This window comes from Oncorhynchus masou, chromosome 22, assembly GCF_036934945.1.
Source record: "Oncorhynchus masou masou isolate Uvic2021 chromosome 22, UVic_Omas_1.1, whole genome shotgun sequence".
NCBI classification, from domain to species: domain Eukaryota; kingdom Metazoa; phylum Chordata; class Actinopteri; order Salmoniformes; family Salmonidae; genus Oncorhynchus; species Oncorhynchus masou.
The window spans coordinates 8583330-8609815 of NC_088233.1; the positions used below are offsets into that span (position 1 = coordinate 8583330).

The window sequence follows — 26486 nt, forward strand, 5'->3', positions numbered from 1 at the left end:
TGGCTGACTGGCAGATCTGGAAGAGTCTGGCTGACTGGCAGATCTGGAAGAGTCTGGCTGACTGGCAGATCTGGAAAAGTCTGGCTGACTGGCAGATCTGGAAGAGTCTGGCTGACTGGCAGATCTGGAAGAGTCTGGCTGACTGGCAGATCTGGAAGAGTCTGGCTGTCTGGCGGATCTGGAAGAGTCTGGCTGTCTGGCGGATCTGGAAGAGTCTGGCTGACTGGAGGCTCTGGCTGCTCCATGCAGACTGGCAGCTCTGGCTGCTCCATGCAGACTGGCAGCTCCTTGCAGACTGGCAGCTCTAGCTGCTCCATGCAGACTGGCAGCTCCTTGCAGACTGGCAGCTCTGGCTGCTCCATGCAGACTGGCAGCTCTGGCTGCTCCATGCAGACTGGCAGCTCCTTGCAGACTGGCAGCTCTAGCTGCTCCATGCAGACTGGCAGCTCTGGCTGCTCCATGCAGACTGGCAGCTCCTTGCAGACTGGCAGCTCTAGCTGCTCCATGCAGACTGACAGGTCTGGCTGCTCCATGCAGACTGACAGCTCTGGCTGCTCCATGCAGACTAGCAGCTCAGGCTGCTCCGAACAGGCAGGAGGCTCCGGCAGCGCTGGAGAGGAGAAAGGCTCCGACAGGACAGGAGAGGCGAGGCGCACTGTAGGCCTGATGCGTGGTGCTGGCACTGGTGGTATTGGGCCGAGGACACGCACAGGAAGCCTAGTGCGGGGAGCTGCTACCGGATGGCTGGGGTGTGGAGGTGGTACTGGATAGACCGGACCGTGCAGGCGCACTGGAGCTCTTGAGCACCGAGCCTGCCCAACCTTACCTGGTTGAATACTCTCGGTTGCCCTGCCAGTGCTGCGAGGAGGAATAACCCGCACTGGGCTATGTAGGCGAACCGGAGACACCGAGCGCAAGGCTGGTGCCATGTAAGCCAGCCCAAGGAGACGCACTGGGGACCAGATGCGTAGAGCCGGCTTCATGGCATTTGGCTCGACGCTCAATCTAGCCCGGCCGATACGCGGAGCTGAAATATACCGCACCGGGCTATGCACCCGCACTGGGGTCACCGTGCGCACCACTGCATAACACGGTGCCTGCCCGGTCTCTCTAGCCCCCCGGTAAGCACAGGGAGTTTGCGCAGGTCTCCTACCTGACGCAGCCATACTCCCTGATAGCCCCCCCCAAGAAATTTTTGGGGCTGCTTTTCGGGCTTCCTTGCCAACCGTGTTCCCTCGTATCGTCGGCTCCTATCTCCGGCTGCCTCTGCTCTCCTTAGTGCCTCCACCTGTTCCCATGGAAGGCGATCTCTTCCGGCCAATATCTCCTCCCAAGTGTAACAACCTTTACCATCCAGCACGTCTTCCCATGTCCATACTCCAAATAATTCCTCCTCCCTTTGCTGCTCCAGCTGTCGCTGCCTGTTAACACGCTGCTCGGTCCGAGTGTGGTGGGTGATTCTGTAACGACGTTCTTCATTTGTCGAAAGAGAGTCGGACCGAAATGCACCGTGTTGGTTACTCATGTTTATTAGTGAAACAAACAACGGAACTATACATGAAATAACTAATAAATACAAAACAACAAAACGGAACGTGAAACCTATTACAGCCTATCTGGTGAACACTACACAGAGACAGGAACAATCACCCACGAAATACAAAGTGAAAACCAGGCTACCTAAATACGGTTCACAATCAGAGACAACGAGAATCACCTGACTCTGATTGAGAACCGCCTCAGGCAGCCAAACCTATACAACACCCCTACTCAGCCGCAATCCCAAATACTACAAACCCCAATACGAAAATACAATACATAAACCCATGTCACACCCTGGCCTAACCAAATATATAACGAAAACACAAAATACAATGACCAAGGCGTGACACCCCGTGCATCACGGTCGGGATGGTGTTCTTCGGCTTGCAAGCATCCCCCTTTTTCCTCCCAACACAACGATGGTCATTATGGCCAAACAGTTCTATTTTTGTTTCATCAGACCAGAGGATATTTCTCCAAAAAGTACGATCCTCCATGTGCAGTTGCAAACTGTAGTCTGGCTTTTTAATAGTGGTTTTGGAGCAGGGGCTTCTTCCTTGCTGAGTGGCCTTTCAGGTTATGTCGATATAGGACTCGTTTTCCTGTGGATATAGATACTTTTCTACCTATTTCCTCCAGCATCTTCACAAGGTCCTTTGCTGTTGTTCTGGGATTGATTTGCACTTTCCGCACCAAAGTACGTTCATCTCTAGAAGACAGAACGCGTCTCCTTCCTGAGCGGTATGACGGCCGCGTGGTCCCATGGTGTTTATACTTGCGTACTATTGTTTGTACAGATGAATGAGGTACCTTCAGGCATTTGGAAATTGCTCCCAAGGATGAACCAGACTTGTGTAGGTCTACAATTTTTTTTCTGAGGTCTTGACTGATTTATTTTGATTTTCCCTTGATGTCAAGCAGAGGCACTGAGTTTGAAGGTAGGCCTTGAAATACATCCACAGGGACACCTCCAATTGACTCAAATTATGTGAATTAGCCTATCAGAAGCTTCTAAAGCCATGACATAATTTTCTGGAATATTCCAAGCTGTTTAAAGGCACAGTCAATTTAGTGTATGTAAACTTCTGACCCACTGGAATTGTGATACAGTGAATTATAAGTGAAATAATCTATCTGTAAACAATTGTTGGAAAAATTACTTGTGTCATGCACCAAGTAGATTTTCTAACCTACTTGCCAAATCTATAGTTTGTTAACAAGACATTTGTGGAGTGGTTTAAAAATTAGTTTTAATAACTCCAACCTAAGTGTATGTAAACTTCCGACTTCAACTGTACATGACCCTAAGCATGATGGGACGTTAATTGCTTAATTAACTCAGGAACCACACCGGTGTGGTAGCACCTGCTTTCAATATACTTTATATCCCTCCATTTCCTCCCGTGTTTCCATGGTTTCGGAAGTTACCTGTTTGTGTAAACAAAGGAACACTTGGTTATAAGGGACTTTTAACCAATGGTGGTCTTTGAACCAATAAGAACAGAGAAAGACGAGATATAAACTAATGAGTTGAATATCTTTACAATTTGACATGTTCAAGACACACTCTGAAATGCCTTAAGTTTTTGCACACTATAACTGCCCTGTCTGTCGATCTCTGTCTTTAGAACAGGCTCTATTTACCTTAGTAAATAGATGTAATGTAGATACCCTAAAATCATACTTTCCACAAAGGCTTAATCATTATTAATAGTCCTTACTAGTTCAGGTGTCTATCAATGTGGAGAGTACAACTGATAGAACAGTCAGCTTACAACAGAATGTTCTTAATTTTTTTTTAATAGAAAAGAGGACATATGCTGTATTTCATGGACAAATCTATTTATCATTGTGTCCAGTAATTTCTATGCTGTATTTGAGTTGCTTGGCTATATTTTTGTTTGTTTTCAGAAACATAAACAAACAACAACCTTGCTTTCAATCTAGATATAAAATTGTGTTTAAATCATTGACTTTGCACTGAAATGTTCAGAAATTAGTTGTATTAGTTTTGTGGGGGAAACTAACAAGAAAATAACTTCCGTTTCTTGTCATGATACGGTCAGAATGTTTGAGAAATCTATTCTATTCTCTGTATATTCTAAATCTATTCTATTCTCTGTATATTCTACATCTATTCTATTCTCTGTATATTCTAAATCTATTCTATTCTCTGTATATTCTACATCTATTCTATTCTCCGTATATTCTAAATCTATTCTATTATCTGTATATTCTACATCTATTCTATTATCTGTGTATTCTAAATCTATTCTATTCTCTGTATATTCTAAATCTATTCTATTATCTGTATATTCTAAATCTATTCTATTCTCTGTATATTCTAAATCTATTCTATTATCTGTATATTCTAAATCTATTCTATTATCTGTATATTCTAAATCTATTCTATTCTCTGTATATTCTAAATCTATTCTATTCTCTGTATATTCTAAATCTATTCTATTCTCTGTATATTCTAAATCTATTCTATTATCTGTATATTCTAAATCTATTCTATTATCTGTATATTCTAAATCTATTATCTCTTCTTTGAGAGAGATTGTTCATGGTTGAAAACGTTTTTAAAAAGTGGTCTTGTTGGAAAAACTCACATTGAGAGAATGAGAGAATTTTATCCAAAGCCTGTATAGTTTGCCTAAATGTCCATCTTGTAATTTGTATTTTTTTTTCTTTGGGAGTGTGTTTTTGATTTGATTATGAATTAAAGATGGCAACAACCTAATCTTGTTCCTGTTTTAGGCCTACTTTTGTGTATGCCATATAGGGCTAGATGTCAGTTATCCACCCTTTCCTTGCCTCAGAGAAAAGTCAGGAAAGCAAATATATTTTTATCTAACCTCTCGTCTCTCAATGTAAATGTATATTGAATTGACCCAGTTGGCTAAATATAATGTAGAAAATGCACTTTTGACACAGGCAGGGTATATCCTAGGCCCAGGGCTGTCTCTGGGCCTACACTTTGCACGGAACTCTCAATAAATCCTGATCAGATTAATCAATATAATCGTACAAATCATGTTAGGGAGCAATTTCCCAAATGGTTTTTAAGTTGGTGTTGAGCAGCATGTTCTCAATGACAGATAATCCTAAATGTAATAAGACATCCTGAATACAGAAGCTATTTAACTAGGATCAGACATAATAAGATCAAGCTATGACGTTTGGGCTTTGATTGAGATGGGATACAGACAGCAAAGGACCTTTTTCTGTAGTTTCTCGGTCATACGGTGGAGAGCGTGCGTTTTTAAATTAAGCAACATGGACAGCACCACTGCCGTCGGCACACCTTGGCGCTTCGGCCCGACGTTGAACTCTACTTCTCCGGGCTTCAAATCTAGTACTGTGGCGCCCACATTTTTTCCACGGGCAGGCTACAGCATCCTCTCCTATCTCATGTTCATCAATGCAATTTTCTCTGTTTTTAACAATACTCTGGTAATAACGGTGTTCGTGAAGAATCGTACTCTCCTCAACCCAATGAATGTGATCATCCTCAGTTTAGCCGTGTCCGATTTGATGATAGCCTTGTGCGGTTCGTCGATAGTCACCATTACCAACTATCATGGTTCATTCTTTCTTGGCGACGAGTTCTGCATCTTTCAAGGATTTGCTGTCAACTATTTCGGTAAAGTCATTTTCTATTTTTTTATATAGGATGTCTTTGAATCATGTGAACTGAACTCAAACTTTTAATACAAAATGTATGTTTTGTCGTTGTAGCCTGACAGTGTTGAAAATGCAAGTCTAATTTGATCACGTTAACTCAATGTGTTGAATTGGGTTCCGGGGGGTTGTGGTGAAGCCAGGGTTCATATCCTGATGATCTAAGATCAGTTTGACCCTTTAGATCACAATGGACAGCATTACATGGAAAGGATCAGAATCAGGTCCTAGATCAGCACTCATACTCTCAGACACTCCCTCCCACCCCCCCCCGGTCTCCTCTCCCTCAGGTCTGGTGTCTATGTGCACGTTAACACTGCTGGCGTACGAGCGCTACATCGTGGTGTGTAAGCCCATGGCAGGCTTCAAGATGAACGTACGTCGGAGCTTTCAGGGGCTCCTGGGGGTCTGGCTGTTCTGTTTGTTCTGGGCCGTGCCCCCACTGCTGGGTTGGAGCTCCTATGGACCCGAGGGCGTCCAGACCTCCTGCTCTCTGGGCTGGGAGGAGAGGCCAGTATAATGTGTTATAACTTGTAATAAGCATGTATGAGCCTTTATAATGTCCTGTAACATAGTTTATAATGTGTTATAACTTGTTTATAATGTCCTGTAGCATAGTTTATAGTGTGTTATAACTTGTTTATAATGTCCTGTAACATAGTTTATAGTGTGTTATAACTTGTTTATAATGTCCTGTAGCATAGTTTATAGTGTGTTATAACTTGTTTATAATGTCCTGTAACATAGTTTATAGTGTGTTATAACTTGTTTATAATGTCCTGTAACATAGTTTATAGTGTGTTATAACTTGTTTATAATGTCCTGTAGCATAGTTTATAGTGTGTTATAACTTGTTTATAATGTCCTGTAACATAGTTTATAGTGTGTTATAACTTGTTTATAATGTCCTGTAGCATAGTTTATAGTGTGTTATAACTTGTTTATAATGTCCTGTAACATAGTTTATAGTGTGTTATAACTTGTTTATAATGTCCTGTAACATGGTTTATAGTGTGTTATAACTTGTTTATAATGTCCTGTAACATAGTTTATAGTGTGTTATAACTTGTTTATAATGTCCTATAAAATAGTTTATAGTGTGTTATAACTTGTTTATAATGTCCTGTAACATAGTTTATAGTGTGTTATAACTTGTTTATAATGTCCTATAAAATAGTTTATAATGTGTTATGTCTCTCTAGGTCCTGGAGTAACTACAGTTACCTGATCCTGTACACGCTGTTCTGCTTCCTCCTGCCAGTCGCAATCATCATCTACTGTTACGCCAATGTCCTCACCTCCATGAGACAGGTACATATAGAGACTCAGCTCCCCGAGGGACATACCTTTTTAAGTCCATTTCTGTCCATATACCAAGTGTACAAAAGCTTCTTCCAGTTGGGATAGAGGGACTGTAACAGGAACTGTTCCTATAACTGGAGACTTTCAGAGGGGTTTAGACGCTGAGTACTGTGTCTGCAAGCTTAAACAGATCCTGTCGGTCGTGGGTTATCTTCTTCCTCCTCTCCCCCCTCTTCCTCCTCCTCCAGCTTAACCGTAGTACGGAGTTGCAGGGCGGCCGTCCCTGTCTGCAGGACAACGAGCGGGCGGTAAGGATAGTGCTGGCCATGATCGGGGCCTTCTTTGTCTGCTGGCTGCCCTACACAGCCCTGTCCGTGGTGGTTGTGGTGGACCCAGAGCTCCACATCCCTCCGCTGGTGGCTACCATGCCTATGTACTTCGCCAAGACCAGTCCTGTCTACAACCCCATCATCTACTTCCTAAGCAACAAGCAGGTGTGTGTACTGGAGGAGAGGGGGAGAGCAAAGCCAGAGTGAGAACACATCAGTTAAATATGTAGAATATCGAAGGGGACTGCAATATGTCGGTTCCCTGTGGTTTTAATTCAATTAGAATACACACTTGCCTTTTGGTTATTTAGGCCTAGATTTTATCCATATTGGCAATTTTTCAGGTGTTCGCGAAGATGCCGTTCACGGTTAACGTTGCATGTGTCTGCTCAATCCGAAATTAAATCTAGCCCTTATTAGTTGACACTCATCCATAGAGACTTGCAATCGGTGGCGTCTTGTGGATTGTCTTGTGGATTGAAGATTGTACAAATCGATTTATAATTCTTTGCCACACATTCTGTACGTGGTTTGCTAACGCTTGTATTCGTACTCCCCGTAGTTCCGTGATGCCACTCTGGAAGTCCTCTCCTGTGGGCGCTACATTTCCCACGACCCGGCCACCGACACCGTCCCCATGCGCTCCATGACCCTGAGGACCACGGTGGGCACAAGGGTGGGAAGAAAAAAACAAGGGATCAGTGCACACAGCAGGGTGCTTCCTCTGTGACTCCTCTCTCCTCCATCTCCTAAATCTCCTAAATCTCCATCTCCTCCATCGCTCTCCTCCATCTCCTCTCTCCTCCATCTCCTCTCTCCTCCATCTCCTAAATCTCCATCTCTTCTCTCCTCCATCTCCTCTCTCCTCCATCTCCTCTCTCCTCCATCTCCCCTCTCCTCCATCTCCTTCATCTCCTCCATATCCTCTCTCCTCCATATCCTCTCTCCTCATCTCCTCCTCTCTCCATCTCCTCCATCTCCTCTCTCCTCCATCTCCTCCTCTTGTCCTCCATCTCCTCTCTCCTCCATCTCCTCTCTCCATCTCTCTCCCCCATCTCCTCTCTCCTCCTCTCCTCCATCTCCTCTCTCCTCCTCTCCTCCATCTCCTCCTCTCCTCCATCTCTCCTCCATCTCCTCCTCTCCTCCATCTCATCTCTCCTCCATCTCCTCCATCCCCTCCTCTCCTTCATCTCCTCCATATCCTCTCTCCTCCATATCCTCTCTCCTCCATCTCCTTCATCTCCTCCATATCCTCCCTCCTTCATATCCTCTCTCCTCCATATCCTCTCTCCTCCATATCCTCTCTCCTCCATATCATCCTCTCTCCCAAATCTCTTCCTCTCCATCTCCTCTCTCCTCAATCTCCTCCATTTCTCCTCCATCTCTTCTTCAATCTCCTCCATCTTTTCCATCTCCTCCTCTCTCCTCCATCTCCTCCACTGAAAACAGAAACGGGAGCCTAGAAATATCGCAGTGGTCTGGGTCCATTCGAGCCCCATCACAGTTCATGACTCAGTGAAACCTAACTTCCACATCAGTGGACTATTCACCCAGTGTCACATTGACATTAATGTATAACTAAATGAGAATTTTACTTAAGTGGAAGTTAGGGTTTGCAGAGATACAGAGAGAAGCTGCAGCCTCATCCTAAATAAAGTCCAGTCCATGTCAATCAATTAATCAGTCAGCAAGCAAGTCCTTGTCTGCAGTACATTCAAAAACTGAAATGGCGCAAGGATTCTAAAGTATAACAATGGGAGATAAAAAAATTTTTTTTTTAAATTACAGAAAACGGGGGGGTGCAAATTTGTCTTTGAAAATGATTTATTGAGATCCATTTTAGAGTAATGCAAAGCGGATTCTGTTTTCGTAGTGTGTATGTTTGTGTCTGTGTGAGTGTGTGTGTGTCATTGCGTATGTGCGTGCATGCATGCGTGCGTGTGAGTATTTTCAATTTCTGATTATTTTACAGTGTATTTATTACAGTAAACCAACCAGGAGCAGGCATGCTATTTTCTTTTTTTGTGCTCTGTTTTGCAGTGGTGTAAAGTACTTGGGTAAAAAATATACACTTTAAAGTACTACATAAGTTGTTTTTTGGGGGTATCTGTACTTCACTTTACTATTTATATTTTTTACAACTTTTACTTTTACTTCACTACATTCCTAAAGAAAATATTGTACTTTTTACTCCATACATTTTCCCTGACAACAAAAAAGTACTCGTTACATTTTGAATGCTTTGCAGGACAGGAAAATTGTGAAATTCACACACTTATCAAGAGAACATGTGGTCATCCCTACAGCCTCTGATCTGGTGGACTCACTATACACAAATGCATCTTTTTAAAAATAATGTCTGAGTGTTGGCGTGTGCCCCTGGCTATCCATACATTTTAAAAACAAGAAAATGTTTTGCTTAAGATAAGGAATTTCAAATGATTAATACTTTTACTTCTACTTTTGATACTTAAGTATATTTAAAACCAAATACTTTTAGATTTTTACTGGGTGACTTTCACTTTTACTTTAGTCATTTTCTATTAAGGTATCTTTACTTTAACTCAAGTATGAGAATTGAATACTTTTTCCACAACTGCTGTTTTGTCATGTGTGTGTGTGTGTGTGTGTGTGTGTGTGTGTGTGTGTGTGTGTGTGTGTGTGTGTGTGTGTGTGTGTGTGTGTGTGTGTGTGTGTGTGTGTGAGAGAGAGAGAGTGTGGTAGACATACGGTTTCTTAATTTTGTTCAGAATGTATTTTTACTTTTATGCAAGTGATCTCAATTATTAAATAAAACGAATCTACCAAATATTGATTGTTCTTGTACATTTCTTTGGCCAAGACAAACTTCTACTGGAAAGGTTTTCAGTCGCGGGTGATATATTAAGTGAAGTGTTTTTGTTCACATTGATCAACTCAGTTTGAAAGACACAACCCATTGGCCTACATAAACAGGATAGACAAACAAAGTGAGTCTCCAGGTCATTGTTCTGAGAGCAGCTTTTCTCAATCCTGGTCCGGGCGACCAAAAAATTGCACGTTTTTAGTTTTTTACCCCTAGACACAACGCAGCCGATTCAAAAGATCAATTCATCATCAAGCTTTGATCATTTGAATCAGATGAGTCGGGCCAAGGCAGAAACAAAAAAAATGTGCACCTCCTCGGATCACCAGGACCAGGATTGAGAAACTGTAGGAAAAGAATGAATGGACTGAACCATGAGAGATGTTACTGCAAAAACTCCAATTGTCACTAATTCAGAGAGGATACTAAGAACAGAGAGGATACTAAGAACAGAGAGGATACTAAGAACAGAGAGGATACTAAGAACAGAGAGGATACTAAGAACAGAGAGGATACTAAGACCAGAGAGGATACTAAGAACAGAGAGGATACTAAGAACAGAGAGGATACTAAGAACAGAGAGGATACTAAGAACAGAGAGGATACTAAGAACAGAGAGGATACTAAGAACAGAGAGGATAATACACTGGTTTGATCTAATCCCAGATTTAGATATGACACAGCCTGTATGAGCTGGAAAATGTTTAATCAAAGAGTATTTCACACTTAATCCTGTTCGACAAATAGGATTATTCATTGTCACGTAGTAATCAAATAACACGCTCGGCTTTCATTCATTTCTTTGGATGGTTCAGGTATACTACCTGCCAGGCACCTTGGCTGTCTTCCATAATACAGGCAGGGAACATATAGTTACACGAAACACGAAAGGATTATACATTGTCACTGTTTATCACTGTTTATTATCTATGCATAGTCACTTTATTCCTACCTACATGTACAAATTACCTCAACTAACCGCTAACCCCGCACACTGACTCGGTACCGGTACCCCCTGTATATAGCCTCCACATTGACTCTGTACCGGTACCCCCTGTATATAGCCTCCACATTGAGCTTCCGGCGCCGACAGAGATGGCCGCCTCGCTTCGCGTTCCTAGGAAACTATGCAGTTTTTTGTTTTTTTACGTGTTATTTCTTACATTAGTACCCCAGGTCATCTTAGGTTTCATTACATACAGTCGAGAAGAACTACTGTATATAAGATCAGCATCAACTCACCATCAGTACGACCAAGAATATGTTTTTCGCGACGCGGATCCTGTGTTCTGCCTTACTAATAGGACAACGGAATGGATCGCATGCAGCGACCCAAAAAACGACTCCGAAAAAGAGGGAAACGAGGCGGTCTTCTGGTCAGACTACGGAGACGGGCACATTGTGCCCCACTTCCTAGCATTCTTCTTGCCAATGTCCAGTCTCTTGACAACAAGGTTGATGAAATCCGAGCAAGGGTAGCATTCCAGAGGGACATCAGAGACTGTAACGTTCTGTGCTTCACGGAAACATGGCTCACTGGAGAGACGCTATCCGAAGCGGTGCAGCCAACGGGTTTCTCCACGCAGCGCGCCGACAGAAACAAACACCTTTCTGGTAAGAAGAGGGGTGGGGGCGTATGCCTTATGGCTAACGAGGCATGGTGCGATGAAAGAAACATACAGGAACTCAAATCCTTCTTTTCACCTGATTTACAATTCCTCACAATCAAATGTAGACCGCATTATCTACCAAGAGAATTCTCTTCGATTATAATCACAGCCGTATATATCCCCCCCCAAGCAGACACATAGATGGCTCTGAACGAACTTTATTTAACTCTTTGCAAACTGGAAATCATTTATCCGGAGGCTGCATTCATTGTTGCTGGGGATTTTAACAAGGCTAATCTGAAAACAAGACTCCCTAAATTTTATCAGCATATCGATTGCGCAACCAGGGGTGGAAAAACCACTGTTACTCTAACTTCCGCGACGCATATAAGGCCCTGCCCCGCCCCCCTTTCGGAAAAGCTGACCACGACTCCATTTTGCTGATACCTGCCTAAAGACAAAAACTAAAACAAGAAGCTCCCACGCTGAGGTCTGTCCAACGCTGGTCCGACCAAGCTGACTCCACACTCCAAGACTGCTTCCATCACGTGGACTGGGACATGTTTCGTATTGAGTCAGATAACAACATTGACGAATACGCTGATTCGGTGTGCGAGTTCATTAGAACGTGAGTTGAAGATGTCGTTCCCATAGCAACGATTAAAACATTCCCTAACCAGAAACCGTGGATTGATGGCAGCATTCGCGTGAAACTGAAAGCGCGAACCACTGCTTTTAATCAGGGCAAGGTGTCTGGTAATATGACTGAATACAAACAGTGCAGCTATTCCCTCCGTAAGGCTATCAAACAAGCTAAGCGTCAGTACAGAGACAAAGTAGAATCTCAATTCAACGGCTCAGACACAAGAGGCATGTGGCAGGGTCTACAGTCAATCACGGACTACAGGAAGAAATCCAGCCCAGTCACGGACCAGGATGTCTTGTTCCCAGGCAGACTAAATAACTTTTTTGCCCGCTTTGAGGACAATACAGTGCCACTGACACGGCCTGCAACGGAAACATGCGGTCTCTCCTTCACTTCAGCCGAGGTGAGTAAAACATTTAAATGTGTTAACCCTCGCAAGGCTGCAGGCCCAGACGGCATCCCCAGCCGCGCCCTCAGAGCATGCGCAGACCAGCTGGCTGGTGTGTTTACGGACATATTCAATCAATCCCTATACCAGTCTGCTATTCCCACATGCTTCAAGAGGGCCACCATTGTTCCTGTTCCCAAGAAAGCTAAGGTAACTGAGCTAAACGACTACCGCCCCGTAGCACTCACTTCCGTCATCATGAAGTGCTTTGAGAGACTAGTCAAGGACCATATCACCTCCACCCTACCTGACACCCTAGACCCACTCCAATTTGCTTACCGCCCAAATAGGTCCACAGACGATGCAATCTCAACCACACTGCACACTGCCCTAACCCATCTGGACAAGAGGAATACCTATGTGAGAATGCTGTTCATCGACTACAGCTCGGCATTCAACACCATAGTACCCTCCAAGCTCGTCATCAAGCTCGAGACCCTGGGTCTCGACCCCGCCCTGTGCAACTGGGTACTGGACTTCCTGACGGGCCGCCCCCAGGTGGTGAGGGTAGGTAACAACATCTCCTCCCCGCTGATCCTCAACACTGGGGCCCCACAAGGGTGCGTTCTGAGCCCTCTCCTGTACTCCCTGTTCATCCACGACTGCGTGGCCACGCACGCCTCCAACTCAATCATCAAGTTTGCGGACGACACAACAGTGGTAGGCTCGATTACCAACAACTACGAGACGGCCTACAGGGAGGAGGTGAGGGCCCTCGGAGTGTGGTGCCAGGAAAATAACCTCACACTCAACGTCAGCAAAACTAAGGAGATGATTGTGGACTTCAGGAAACAGCAGAAGGAACACCCCCCTATCCACATCGTTGGAACAGTAGTGGAGAGAGTAGCAAGTTTTAAGTTCCTCGGCATATACATCACAGACAAACTGAATTGGTCCACTCACACAGACAGCATCGTGAAGAAGGCGCAGCATCGCCTCTTCAACCTCAGGAGGCTGTTGAAATTCGGCTTGTCACCAAAAGCACTCACAAACTTCTACAGATGCACAATCGAGAGCATCCTGGCGGGCTGTATCACCGCCTGGTACGGCAACTGCTCCACCCTCAACCGTAAGGCTCTCCAGAGGGTAGTGAGGTCTGCACAACGCATTACCGGGGGCAAACTACCTGCCCTCCAGGACACCTACACCACCCGATGTTACAGGAAGGCCATAAAGATCATCAAGGACATCAACCACCCGAGCCACTGTCTGTTCACCCCGCTATCATCCAGAAGGCGAGGTCAGTACAGGTGCATCAAAGCTGGGACCGAGAGACTGAAAAACAGCTTCTATCTCAAGGCCATCAGACTGTTAAACAGCCACCACTAACATTGAGTGGCTGCTGCCAACACACTGACACTGACTCAACTCCAGCCACTTTAATAATGGGAATTGATGGGAAATGACGTAAATATATCACTAGCCACTTTAAACAATGCTACCTTATATAATGTTACTTACCCTACATTATTCATCTCATATGCATACGTATATACTGTACTCTATATCATCGACTGCATCCTTATGTAATACATGTATCACTAGTCACTTTAAATATGCCACTTTGTTTACATACTCATCTCATATGTATATACTGTACTCGATACCATCTACTGTATCTTGTCTATGATGCTCTGTACCATCACTCATTCATATATCCTTATGTACATATTCTTTATCCCCTTACACTGTGTATAAGACAGTAGTTTAGGAATTGTTAGTTAGATTACTTGTTGGTTATTACTGCATTGTCGGAACTAGAAGCACAAGCATTTCGCTACACTCACATTAACATCTGCTAACCATGTGTATGTGACAAATAACATTTGATTTGATTTGATTTGACATTGACTTGGTACCGGTACCCCCTGTATATAGCCTCAACATTGACTCTGTACCGGTGCCCCCTGTATATAGCCTCCACATTGACTCTGTACCGGTGCCCCCTGTATATAGCCTCCACATTGACTCTGTACCGGTACCCCCTGTATATAGCCTCCACATTGACTCTGTACCGGTGCCCCCTGTATATAGCCTCCACATTGACTCGGTACCGGTACCCCCTGTATATAGCCTCCACACTGACTCTGTACCGGTACCCCCTGTATATAGCCTCCACACTGACTCGGTACCAGTACGGGTCCTGTGTGGCTCAGTCGGTAGAGCATGGCGCTTGCAACGCCAAGCGTCGTGGGTTCGATTCCCACTGGGGCCACCCATATGCAAAAGTAGTGGCCCCAGCCGACTTGTAAGTCGCTTTGGACAAAAGCGTCTGCTAAATGGGATATATTATTATTATTATTATTACCCCCTGTATATAGCCTCCACACTGACTCTGTACCGGTACCCCCTGTATATAGCTTCCACATTGACTCTGTACCGGTACCCCCTGTATATAGCCTCCACACTGACTCGGTACTGGTACCCCCTGTATATAGCCTCCACATTGACTCTGTACCGGTACCCCCCCTGTATATAGCCTCCACACTGACTCGGTACCGGTACCCCCTGTATATAGCCTCCACACTGACTCTGTACCAGTACCCCCTGTACAAGGCAGAGTTGGGTCAGTATTGCCAATAGGTCAGCAGTGCCAGTGTAATAAGCATGTCTTCAATACAGCCTGTCGCTCTCAAACACTTCATAGAGACACATCCAATTAAACCCACCATCCTCACTATAATCCCCACTTAACAGCCAAGTGCAAATAGATGTGACTCACAGCGAGTGTTCCCTGGAGACCAGTGAGCCATGCAGGGTGTCGATGAACACAAGTGGACAAAGCGGGGCGTCACCTAGATCATATTCAACAGGCACTAAAAATAAGAAAACATATTGAAACAGCGAGGGACTACCTGAACTTGTCCAATAAGAACCCTCATTTTCGTTTTCCGTTGCACAATCTTTTGCAAAATGTTGTTATGGCATGCCCTAATGAATACAACCCCGTCATAATGACAGTGACTAAGGGCGTGGTATGAAGGTTGTGCTTCATTGTCCTTTGGGTATGGGAGTAGATGTTGTTGCAGATACCAGTAATAAGCATCGGTTCATAAATTATTCTGAAAAGGATGGAGAGATGGAACTGTTTTTCTAAAATGGATCTCAAACCTTTTTAAGATGGAACTATATCCAAGAACTCTGCCTATTTCATGGGGATATGGGAACGACACAGTTTGGGAGGAGTACATTGACATCTCATTTACCGTTGCAAACTGTGCAGTATTATTCTCGACCTCATTTGTCGGCATTGCAGCGAATGTGTTTGTCACATGGGCAGTGTACCGTCAAAAGTCTCTTAGAACGTGGAACAACGCGCTCCTGGTCAACCTCGCCGTTATCGACATCCTCCGTTGTTGTATTGACTGTCCCATTCTTCTCACCATCGTTCTGAAGGGACCCGTAGGAGGAGGTCTGGAGGAACTGCTCTGTGACACCCAGGTCGCCTCCTTCTCATTCAGCTGCTGTATTCAGTTGCTCACCTTGGCCTGCATCAGCATGGAAAGACATCAAGCGATCACCCACCCTTTCAAAATCACCCAGCGCCGAAGACGGATTCTGGTGTGGATCCCCTTGACCTGGATGGTGGGTGTTCTCGTTGCGGCCTTTTGTTTGACGTTTGTCAAGGACTCACCTGTGTATGTTAGGTGCAGGGGATGGGAGGTAAACGTGCAACTATCCTATGACACCTTTGGACTCTATATATTACTTCCTCTATGGTCAACCTGCTTCACTGTCATTATTGGATTCTATGCTCGTATATTTATCATAGTGAGAGCACACGGTCAAAAAATATTTGATAAAGGATCTTTTCCAGCACCCAAACAGGACATCATGAAAGAAGCAACAAATACAGTTCAGGAAGAGGATGATAAAGATGGGAAAACAAAACATGAGGAATCTGAGAAAACTGAAATAGAGGAGAAAAGGGAAATGGACCGAAAAGAGAATAGGCAAGGGGAAACTGTTCAGCAAGAACATGCACTCCCGGTTGAAAAACAGTTATTCAGAAAAGACCCTGAAATTGGATTTACGAACACGACAACAAAGAACCCTCAAGGAGCCATGAAAGGCTCTTTGGACAACATGACAGAAACCAAGACTCTGTGTAGCAAATCTAAGCTGCTCGCCACTAAGATGAAACTACCATGCGTTTCATTCATGCCACAGGTGGATAACCCCAGTTCCAATGTGCTCAAGTTGGTAGACTTGGAACAAGACAAGGATGTCCGTTCACTCCAACCCAATTCTAACAGTGATCATGATGTCAAAGCAGATGATATTTCTCCATTACCTACCAAGGTTGAGGAGACTGTAGTAGCAATCCCCGTTCCAGAAACTGCAGCTGCGGAGCAATGCTTAGAGGTTGAAGGTGGCGTCTGTATGATGCCGTCGTTCGCTAACAAAGAGCATGCCAAAAAAAAGAAGGAGAGTAAACTGGCGAAGCGTTCTGGTTACATCATTCTCACCTTTCTGATATTCTGGATGCCAATGATAGTGATGATGGTGGCCAACGTCTTCTGCAACAGAAACAGGAAGTTCAGGGTAAGATGTTTTCTTGTGTTTCTGATGGTCCTTGTCAGTGAACTGTTCATCAGATGCTGTTTTTTAAATATATATTTTATATCAAAGATACAACCCATAGCTTCTATCAATTGCATAATGCAAATTGCATAATATCATATGGAGGAACATCATGACTGTAGAGCTGTGAATTAGATGTATCTGTTGATTTATCATTGTTGCTTTTGTCAGTCAGCTGTTTAGAGCACTCATTTCTCATGTTTTTCAGGTGCACGTGGGTATTTGTTCTCCATGCTGTCCGTAGACCATTTATTTAGCTTTAATATTTTCTAACAATAATTGTTTTCTTTCCTGGATCAGCTGATGACGGTTGACAATATCAAGAGACAACTAGTTTATAGTTAGACACCAATGCGCATCCAATCCACCCAACAAGTATAGGCTTCAAGTTAATGGCAGTATCCCTACAGTATATATAGTTTAATCTTTCAGTTAGAATAATTCAATTTTGCAATGGAATAGGCCTATATTATTTTAGATTTGTGTTCCCATGACAACAGTTTTCACGGTGAAACATCATAATATGTTCCATAGCCATGGCTATACTTACAGCGCCTTTCCCGAGATATTCCAATATCCATGCTTCCTACAGGGTTAAAGTTCACTGTTCTGAATATATTGTTAAATGCTTAATAATGACAAATAACACAGTCATAAATGTAATTAATGTAAGGAAAGAATGGCATTGGAGGGTAAACGCAAGTGAAGGCAGTTTACTCACCTTTAAAAAAAATGCAGTTTACCCACCTATTTTTAATTTTTACCACACTCGGCTACGTCCCTGGTTATTGGTAGGCATCTTTGAAGTTCATGGTAATGCACATCTCGTAAAATTCAGTTTTTCCTGGCACAGTTTCAGACCAATTTCATGTCAGCAAGAGGCATCAATTAATGTAGGCCTAATCAACCGCAATCGAAAAATGTCGTTAGGAACACTTTTTGTGTGTGTTTTGGAACAGTTGTCTATTTCGATTCATCAAAATAGCAGAATTGCACATGCAGTGCACCGTTTGGATGCTGGCATTATTTTGCAGTGGACGAAAGCACAAGTAGCATACTTTTTCCCCCCACAGTGATTTATATGACAATCAGATAATCAAAGGTAATTCATTTTTACCGTTAAATTACATTACACTGTAACGACCCTGGGCTTACAAGCGCGGTATATCGACTCTGCCGCACGAGCATGCTTTTGGGGCACAGTCGATAGCGCGCTGGACTTCGCGCAAGAAGGTTGAGGGTTTGAGACCCGCTCCCGGCCTGTTTCATTACGACACTATTAGGCCCATAAAGAAATACGTGCACGCCTGCACCCAATAAATGCCACGGTGTAATTCAACCTCTGCTTATTAAGCAATACATTTGAAAGCTCTTGGGATTTATTCCCTTTTGATCTATCTATTTATGAGTGTTCAGTTATTCAATGCATCTTTGAACTATTCTGAACAGAGATTACTATAGGAGGTTATACAATTCTAATACATTGTTTTACATGTTTCTGCCTTTCAGATGGCGACTGCTCAGAATCTGGAGATCCTGTTTGTATCAGTGGCCTGCATGACCTCTGCCAGTAACCCCATAACCTACGCCGTGGTCAACCCTCAGTTCAGGACAGAGTTCTACTATCTTAGGAGGAAATGTCAATCCTTATGGACAAGAGCTTCGACATTCTACAGATAACTCTCTGATCTTTATTATGGCATGTGCTTGGGTTATGGGGCGGCAGGGTAGCCTAGTGGTTAGAGCATTGGACTAGTAACCGCAAGGTTGCAAGTTCAAATCCCAAGCTGACAAGGTACAAAATCTGTCGTTCTGCCCCTGAACATGCAGTTAACCCGCTGTTCCTAGGCAGTCATTGAAAATAAGAGTTTGTTCTTAACTGACTTGTCTGGTAAAATAAAAAATATTATAGTCACTTTTAAATGGTAGTAAGCATTGTAATTTCTAATGATCCTAACACATCAAAAAGTCTTCATCTCTTGCCAGAACTGGGGTTCAGTCTCAGATGGGGGTGTGTGATGTAATGCTCGTTTGGTCCCAGGCTGGTTCTCAGGTAGGTCAACAACATCACTCATCCTCAGTAGTTAGGGCCCGATTTAGACTGAGGAAATTATGCCTTTCTTAAGTATGACTTTCCCTTCTCAGTAGTTGGTATTCAGACTTACCTTATGAAGGTGCGTAAAGGGCTTTTCAGACATGGTTCCCTTGTGCGGCTGAATAAATGTAATTCGACTGCTTAAAACCACTTGCTGGCCAACAAATTTTCTCGTGGAGTTTTCAATCAATATGGTTTTCATTCCATTTATCTTTAAGCCATCCCTTTAAATACACTGTACCTTGTAGTTATACTTTTGTCCATAGACTCAATAAAATATATGGAGAGAACGTGTTCAGAAAGAAAGCCATCTAAATATATTGCATTTTCGTCTCCGTTTCAGCACAAATTGGTAGATTTAAGTATTCTGTGATCTTGTAGATTATTCAGCTTCAGGATAGTATTTAAGAATCATTAAGAAAACACTAGTTTAGAGAGCCTTTAAGCACGAAAGAAAGCCGTGGTTTGGACCTTTTGCCACCAAGTTACTTAGTCCATGGTGATGTCGGAAGATTAGTGTACATACAATTATAATAGAGAGATTAGTGTGCAATGGCTGGCTATAGCCTGTTCTATTGCCTGCATTAACCACGGGCCAAGTATTACGCCATGCGTCGATTCAGACCGTTACGGCTTGGTGTGCTCTCCATAACGATATAATTCGCCTCGGGTCAGAATCGTGCCCTTAATGAACACTGAGGTGTTGCCCTTCCCTTCCCTGCTGTGCTGTGAGACCCAGACCAAATGTGGACCAAAATAAACAGGCTCTGTTGTCTAGTACTATACATCTCCATGGTTCACTCGCTCTACAGGCAGGACATAAGAACCTTCCTTCACCCCATTTATGTGTGTGTCTGTTTGTGTGTGTGTGTGTGTGTGTGTGTGTGTGTGTGTGTGTGTGTGTGTGTGTGTGTGTGTGTGTGTGTGTGTGTGTGTGTGTGTGTCTGTTTGTGTGTGTGTGTGTCTGTTTGTGTGTGTCTGTTTGTGTGTGTGTGTGTGTGTGTGTGTGTGTGTGTGCGAGCAGGCGTATGTGTGTGTGTGTGTGTGTGCGAGCATGTGTATGTGTGTCTGTGTGTGTGTGTCTGCGTGTGTGTATGTGCGAGCATGTGTATGTGCATACAAGTGTGTCTGTGTGTGTATAATCAGAGTTAGGCCTGTCTCTGTAGGTTCTCCACCCTGGACCAACCACTGAGTCTGTCAGGCTCTCACACGCCCTCCAGCCCCCCTGGAGAGACAGGCTCGGAGACCTCATTATTACCCTGTACAGAGTGGGAGTCACTGGACCAAGTCTCACAGCCTGGGGTCTAACTAGGACTCCTTCTCAAATGGCATCCTAGTCCCTACTTAGGGAATAGGGTGCACTATATAGTGAAGACGATGCCAATGTCAACAAATTCACAGCAGGGTGTCAGCACCTTAAGTTAAAAACCAAATTAGGGTGATGACATACTGACGGTGGCTTCACAGCCAGAATGTTTCTATGTTCTAGAATGAATACATATGTGTAAAATAACTTGTTCTATGTTCTAGAATGAATACATATGTGTAAAATAACTTGTTCTATATTCTAGAATGATGTGTAAAAAATGTTCAAATGTGGTCCCTCTACACTACAACCAATGGAACCAGCACCATCAGGACCATCACAATATCAGCACCATAAAAACATCAGCACCATCAGCACCATAATAACATCAGCACCATCAGCACCATAATAACATCAGCACCATCAGCACCATACTACCATCAGCACCATACTACCATCAGCACAGTACTACCATCAGCACAGTACTACCATCAGCACCATAATACCATCAGCACAGTACTACCATCAGCACCGTACTACCATCAGCACCATACTACCATCAGCACCATACTACCATCAGCACCATAATACCATCAGCACCATACTACCATCAGCACCATACTACCATCAGCACCATACTACCATCAGCACCATACTACCATCAGCACCATAATACCATCAGCACCATAATACCATCAGCACCATACTACCATCAGCACCATACTACCATCAGCACCATAATACCATCAGCACCATCAGCACCATAATACCATCAGCACCATAATACCATCAGCACCATACTACCATCAGCACCATACTACCATCAGCACCATACTACCATCAGCACCATAATACCATCAGCACCATCAGCACCATAATACCATCAGCACCATACTACCATCAGCACCATACTACCATCAGCACCATAATACCATCAGCACCATACTACCATCAGCACCATACTACCATCAGCACTATACTACCATCAGCACCACAATACCATCAGCACCATAATAACATCAGCACCATCAGCACCATAATAACATCAGCACCATCAGCACCATAATACCATCAGCACCATAATAACATCAGCACCATAATAACATCAGCACCATCAGCACCATAATAACATCAGCACCATAAAAACATCAGCACCATCAGCACCATACTACCATCAGCACCATAATAACATCAGCACCATAAAAACATCAGCACCATCAGCACCATAATACCATCAGCACCATAATAACATCAGCACCATAAAAACATCAGCACCATCAGCACCATACTACCATCAGCACCACAATACCATCAGCACCATACTACCATCAGCACCATAATAACATCAGCACCATTATAACATCAGCACCATAAAAACATCAGCACCATCAGCACCATAATACCATCAGCATCATAATACCATCAGCACCATCAGCACCATAATAACATCAGCACCATAATAACATCAGCACCATAATACCATCAGCACCATCAGCACCATCAGCACCATCAGTACCATACTAACAACAGCACCCTCAGCACCATAAAAACATCAGCACCATCAGCACCATAATAACATCAGCAACATCAGCACCATAATAACATCAGCACCATCAACACCAAAATACCATCAGCACCATAATAACATCAGCATCATCAGTACCATAATAACATCAGCACCATAATAAAATCAACACCATCAGCACCATAATAAAATCAACACCATCAGCACCATAATAACATCAGCACCATAATACCATAATAACATCAGCACCATACTACCATCAGCACCATAATAACATCAGCACCATAATACCATCAGCACCATACTACCATCAGCACCATAATACCATCAGCACCATAATACCATCAGCACCATACTACCATCAGCACCATACTACCATCAGCACCATACTACCATCAGCACCATAATACCATCAGCACCATCAGCACCATAATAACATCAGCACCATACTACCATCAGCACCATAATAACATCAGCACCATAATAACATCAGCACCATACTACCATCAGCACCATAATAACATCAGCACCATACTACCATCAGCACCATAATACCATCAGCACCATACTACCATCAGCACCATAATACCATCAGCACCATAATACCATCAGCACCATAATACCATCAGCACCATAATACCATCAGCACCATAATACCATCAGCACCATACTACCATCAGCACCATACTACCATCAGCACCATAATACCATCAGCACCATCAGCACCATAATAACATCAGCACCATAATAACATCAGCACCATCAGCACCATAATAAAATCAACACCATCAGCACCATAATAACATCAGCACCATCAGCACCATAATAACATCAGCACCACACTACCATCAGCACCATACTACCATCAGCACCATACTACCATCAGCACCATAATACCATCAGCACCATCAGCACCATAATAACATCAGCACCATCAGCACCATAATAACATCAGCACCATCAGTACCATAATAACATCAGCACCACACTACCATCAGCACCATACTACCATCAGCACCATACTACCATCAGCACCATCAGCACCATAATAACATCAGCACCATAATAACATCAGCACCATACTACCATCAGCACCATACTACCATCAGCACCATAATAACATCAGCACCATCAGCACCATAATAACATCAGCACCATCAGCACCATACTACCATCAGCACCATACTACCATCAGCACCATACTACCATCAGCACCATAATACCATCAGCACCATAATACCATCAGCACCATACTACCATCAGCACCATACTACCATCAGCACCATACTACCATCAGCACCATACTACCATCAGCACCATACTACCATCAGCACCATAATACCATCAGCACCATAATAACATCAGCACCATAATAACATCAGCACCATCAGTACCATAATAACATCAGCACCATACTACCATCAGCACCATACTACCATCAGCACCACAATACCATCAGCACCATACTACCATCAGCACCATAATAACATCAGCACCATCAGTACCATAATAACATCAGCACCATCAGCACCATAATAACATCAGCACCATCAGCACCATAATAACATCAGCACCATCAGCACCATAATAACATCAGCACCATCAGCACCATAATAACATCAGCACCATCAGCACCATAATAACATCAGCACCATCAGCACCATAATAACATCAGCACCATCAGCACCATAACACCATCAGCACCATCAGCACCATACTACCATCAGCACCATAATACCATCAGCACCATAATAACATCAGCACCATCAGCACCATAATAACATCAGCACCATCAGCACCATAATAACATCAGCACCATCAGCACCATAACACCATCAGCACCATCAGCACCATAATACCATCAGCACCATAATACCATCAGCACCATACTACCATCAGCACCATACTACCATCAGCACCATACTACCATCAGCACCATAATAACATCAGCACCATCAGTACCATAATACCATCAGCACCATCAGCACCATAATAACATCAGTTGTAAGAAAGAGAGGTTAAAATACTCGGTTTGTTCTTATCAAGTGTTTTATTAGTAGAACAGCTATGTATTTACAGTATTGATGTATTCCATCCACTGCACCAAAATTCACCATTTGGGATTTTTTGCTGTTGTAGCTTCTTCCCCTTATAATCTGTATATTTTGTCCATAACAGAATCTCTCTATAATTCATTAAAATCATTATTCTTATCATGTACCATTTTTTCAATATCTTCCCCGGGACACTCACTCATGTTGTCATTCACAAACCTTGGATACATCCTAATTGAATACAACTGAATTATGCAATGACCGCATGCAAAGTCCATTTATCAACAGATAGAAATATTATGAGCTGTTAACGCTTCACTTTAAGTTGGCCTTAATACACTGAACGGACAAAACATTAGGAACACCTGCTCTCTCCATGACATAGACTGACCAGGTCAATCCAAGTGAAAGCTATGATCCCTCTTTGATGTCACCATTTAAATCCACTTCAATCCGTGTAAATGAAGGGGAGGAGACAGGTTACAGAACGGTCCACCACCCAAAGGACATCCAGCCAACCTGACACAACCGTGGGAAGCATTAGAGTCAACATGAGCCAACATCCTCATGGAACGCTTTCGACAGCTTGTAGACTCCAAGCCCCGATGAATTGCCAAAAGGAGGCACAACTCAATTCGGAAGATGTTCCTAATGTTTTGTACACTCAGTGGACATATGTAACTGCAGTAAACAGCATTGTAGTTACATAAATGATGGTCACTTATTAATTAAGGTGAAGTGTTACCTATGTGTCACAACTGCTATCTAAACCTAGAAATCAGAGGAATTATGCTATAACGGTGTTTTGTGAAGACAAAACAGAGAAATATTTACAACATTTACTAACAATGTACAGCATAATTTATTATTTTAACACAGTGACTTTAGTACCAAGGTCTTGCTTGTCTTTGATAAATGGAACAAAAGAGGGATATGGCTTTTTGTTTACCCATATACCTAATGTCGAAGGTATTGACACAAGCAACTTTAATACGGATGTCTGGAGCTTCAGACAAAGGCTTAGGTTAAGATAACAGTAGTGTCTCTCCGGGCTTAGATTGACAGATCTACATGGCTTCTAGAGGTGGCAGTGCTTTACTAGTTGTGATAACTTCCTTATATTATACAACTTTATTTCTACCTGGTAATAGCTAACATCTATTTTTCTAATTTCAATTCAACTTCAATTTCAGTTTGAGGTCAAATGTAATTCGGAGAAATGTATGTTCCGTCATTTTCCTATCAGTAAGTCAGGCATAAAGCCTAAGATAAAAAAACAGATTGCGAATGCCAGGGGCCCTGTATTCATATAACGCATCCCAGAGGGCCCTGAATTAGGACTCTTACTTACCATTTCAGGATAGGGAAAGGTCTATACTCATAGAGTAAAGACATTAATCTCCAATAGGAAATGAATATTCACAGTGACTAAGTGGCACTTCATTCCAAATAACACACGTGTAAGTTACATATCGGCTGAATTAATTTACAGGAGTAAAGGGGAAGATCGGTTCAATCAAGGAGGAAAATGTCCCTTGGTTTAATAAAGGGCTCCCAGGTCCGGCAGTTTGAGCGGAGAGATGTCCCATAATAATAATAGATAGATAAATAGATCTGAGGATTGACCTTCATATGAGTACTTGAATGCATGTGTGCTTTGTCTTGAGTCTCTCCACTTCATCAAGAAACAGGAATTTGACTTTCAACTGCAAACAACACAGTTCTCCTCTCTTTTTCCACCTTGAGTCACAAGAGACGACATTTTGAACCTTTCCTGCAGTCAAATGACCAAAGCGCCCTCTAGTGGCCTCATGGGTGGAATATCATTAACATATTTTTTTTTTTACAATTTCATAATAACAAAAAAAAACATTCTTAAAAAAAACAAAAAAAACAGCAGAAAATCTGGTGTTTCTGTGTCAAACATTGTTTTGTTATATTTCAGTCTTCTGTGATGCAAACTCAAAATGTAATACATTTGAAATCTATACCCGACATGGTACAAGTGTCGTCTTTCTTTAAGACCCATAACCATGTGTGTGAGATGTTCACTTTTGTTTCAAAGTAGATTTGTTTAACACTACCAAGAAACAATATGTGACCCTGATTTAGTCCACTTCAGTAACATTATTTATTAATAGACCTCCAAAAATGTATCTCAGTGTTTCTTTTCAGGCATCAACGATCCAGCGATTCAATCGTTCGTTGCTTGAGCCTCGTGTGCTTAAAGGAAGGAGATGTACTTCAGGGCACCTTCTTTGCTCCATAGATGGATGATGTTTCATTGGTCCCCAAAGAGCAAAAGGCTTTTAGCTAGATCAAGTTCCTTAGCTCCAAGGCAGCCAGCCAATCACAGCAGTTTATTCCCATGCAGAGTCCAGTGGTAGTCCATACCAGGACAGAGAGCTATTCAAACCATGACCTCTGACCAAGGCTGGCACCAGGCACAAGAGACATACAGGTGAAGTCGGAAGTTTACATACACCTTAGCCAAATACATTTAAACTCAGTTT

At 43.1% G+C, this 26486-nt stretch overlaps 3 protein-coding genes across 3 annotated transcripts in view; 2 read left to right on the top strand and 1 right to left on the bottom strand.

Annotated features, from left to right (window-relative positions):
- Nucleotides 1-4537: 4537 nt before the first annotated feature.
- On the top strand, nucleotides 4538-9669 carry parietopsin. Its single transcript, XM_064928869.1, has 5 exons — nucleotides 4538-5191; nucleotides 5520-5739; nucleotides 6432-6540; nucleotides 6780-7025; nucleotides 7423-9669. The coding sequence occupies exons 1-5, from the start codon at nucleotides 4744-4746 to the stop codon at nucleotides 7588-7590; spliced, it is 1191 nt and encodes a 396-aa protein (XP_064784941.1). The 5' UTR covers nucleotides 4538-4743; the 3' UTR covers nucleotides 7591-9669.
- A 5860-nt stretch (nucleotides 9670-15529) lies between these two features.
- Nucleotides 15530-18673, top strand: LOC135509788 (uncharacterized). Its single transcript, XM_064930688.1, has 2 exons — nucleotides 15530-16954; nucleotides 18503-18673. Exons 1-2 carry the CDS (start codon nucleotides 15530-15532, stop codon nucleotides 18671-18673), a joined length of 1596 nt encoding a protein of 531 aa, XP_064786760.1.
- Nucleotides 18674-23960: 5287 nt separating this feature from the next.
- Nucleotides 23961-26486, bottom strand: part of LOC135508961 (potassium voltage-gated channel subfamily D member 2-like) — a 140635-nt gene continuing 138109 nt past the window's right edge. Inside the window, exon 6 of the mRNA XM_064929199.1 lies at nucleotides 23961-26486. This exon is cut by the window's right edge and continues 2777 nt beyond it. The gene's annotated coding sequence lies outside the window, so the exon portion shown is untranslated.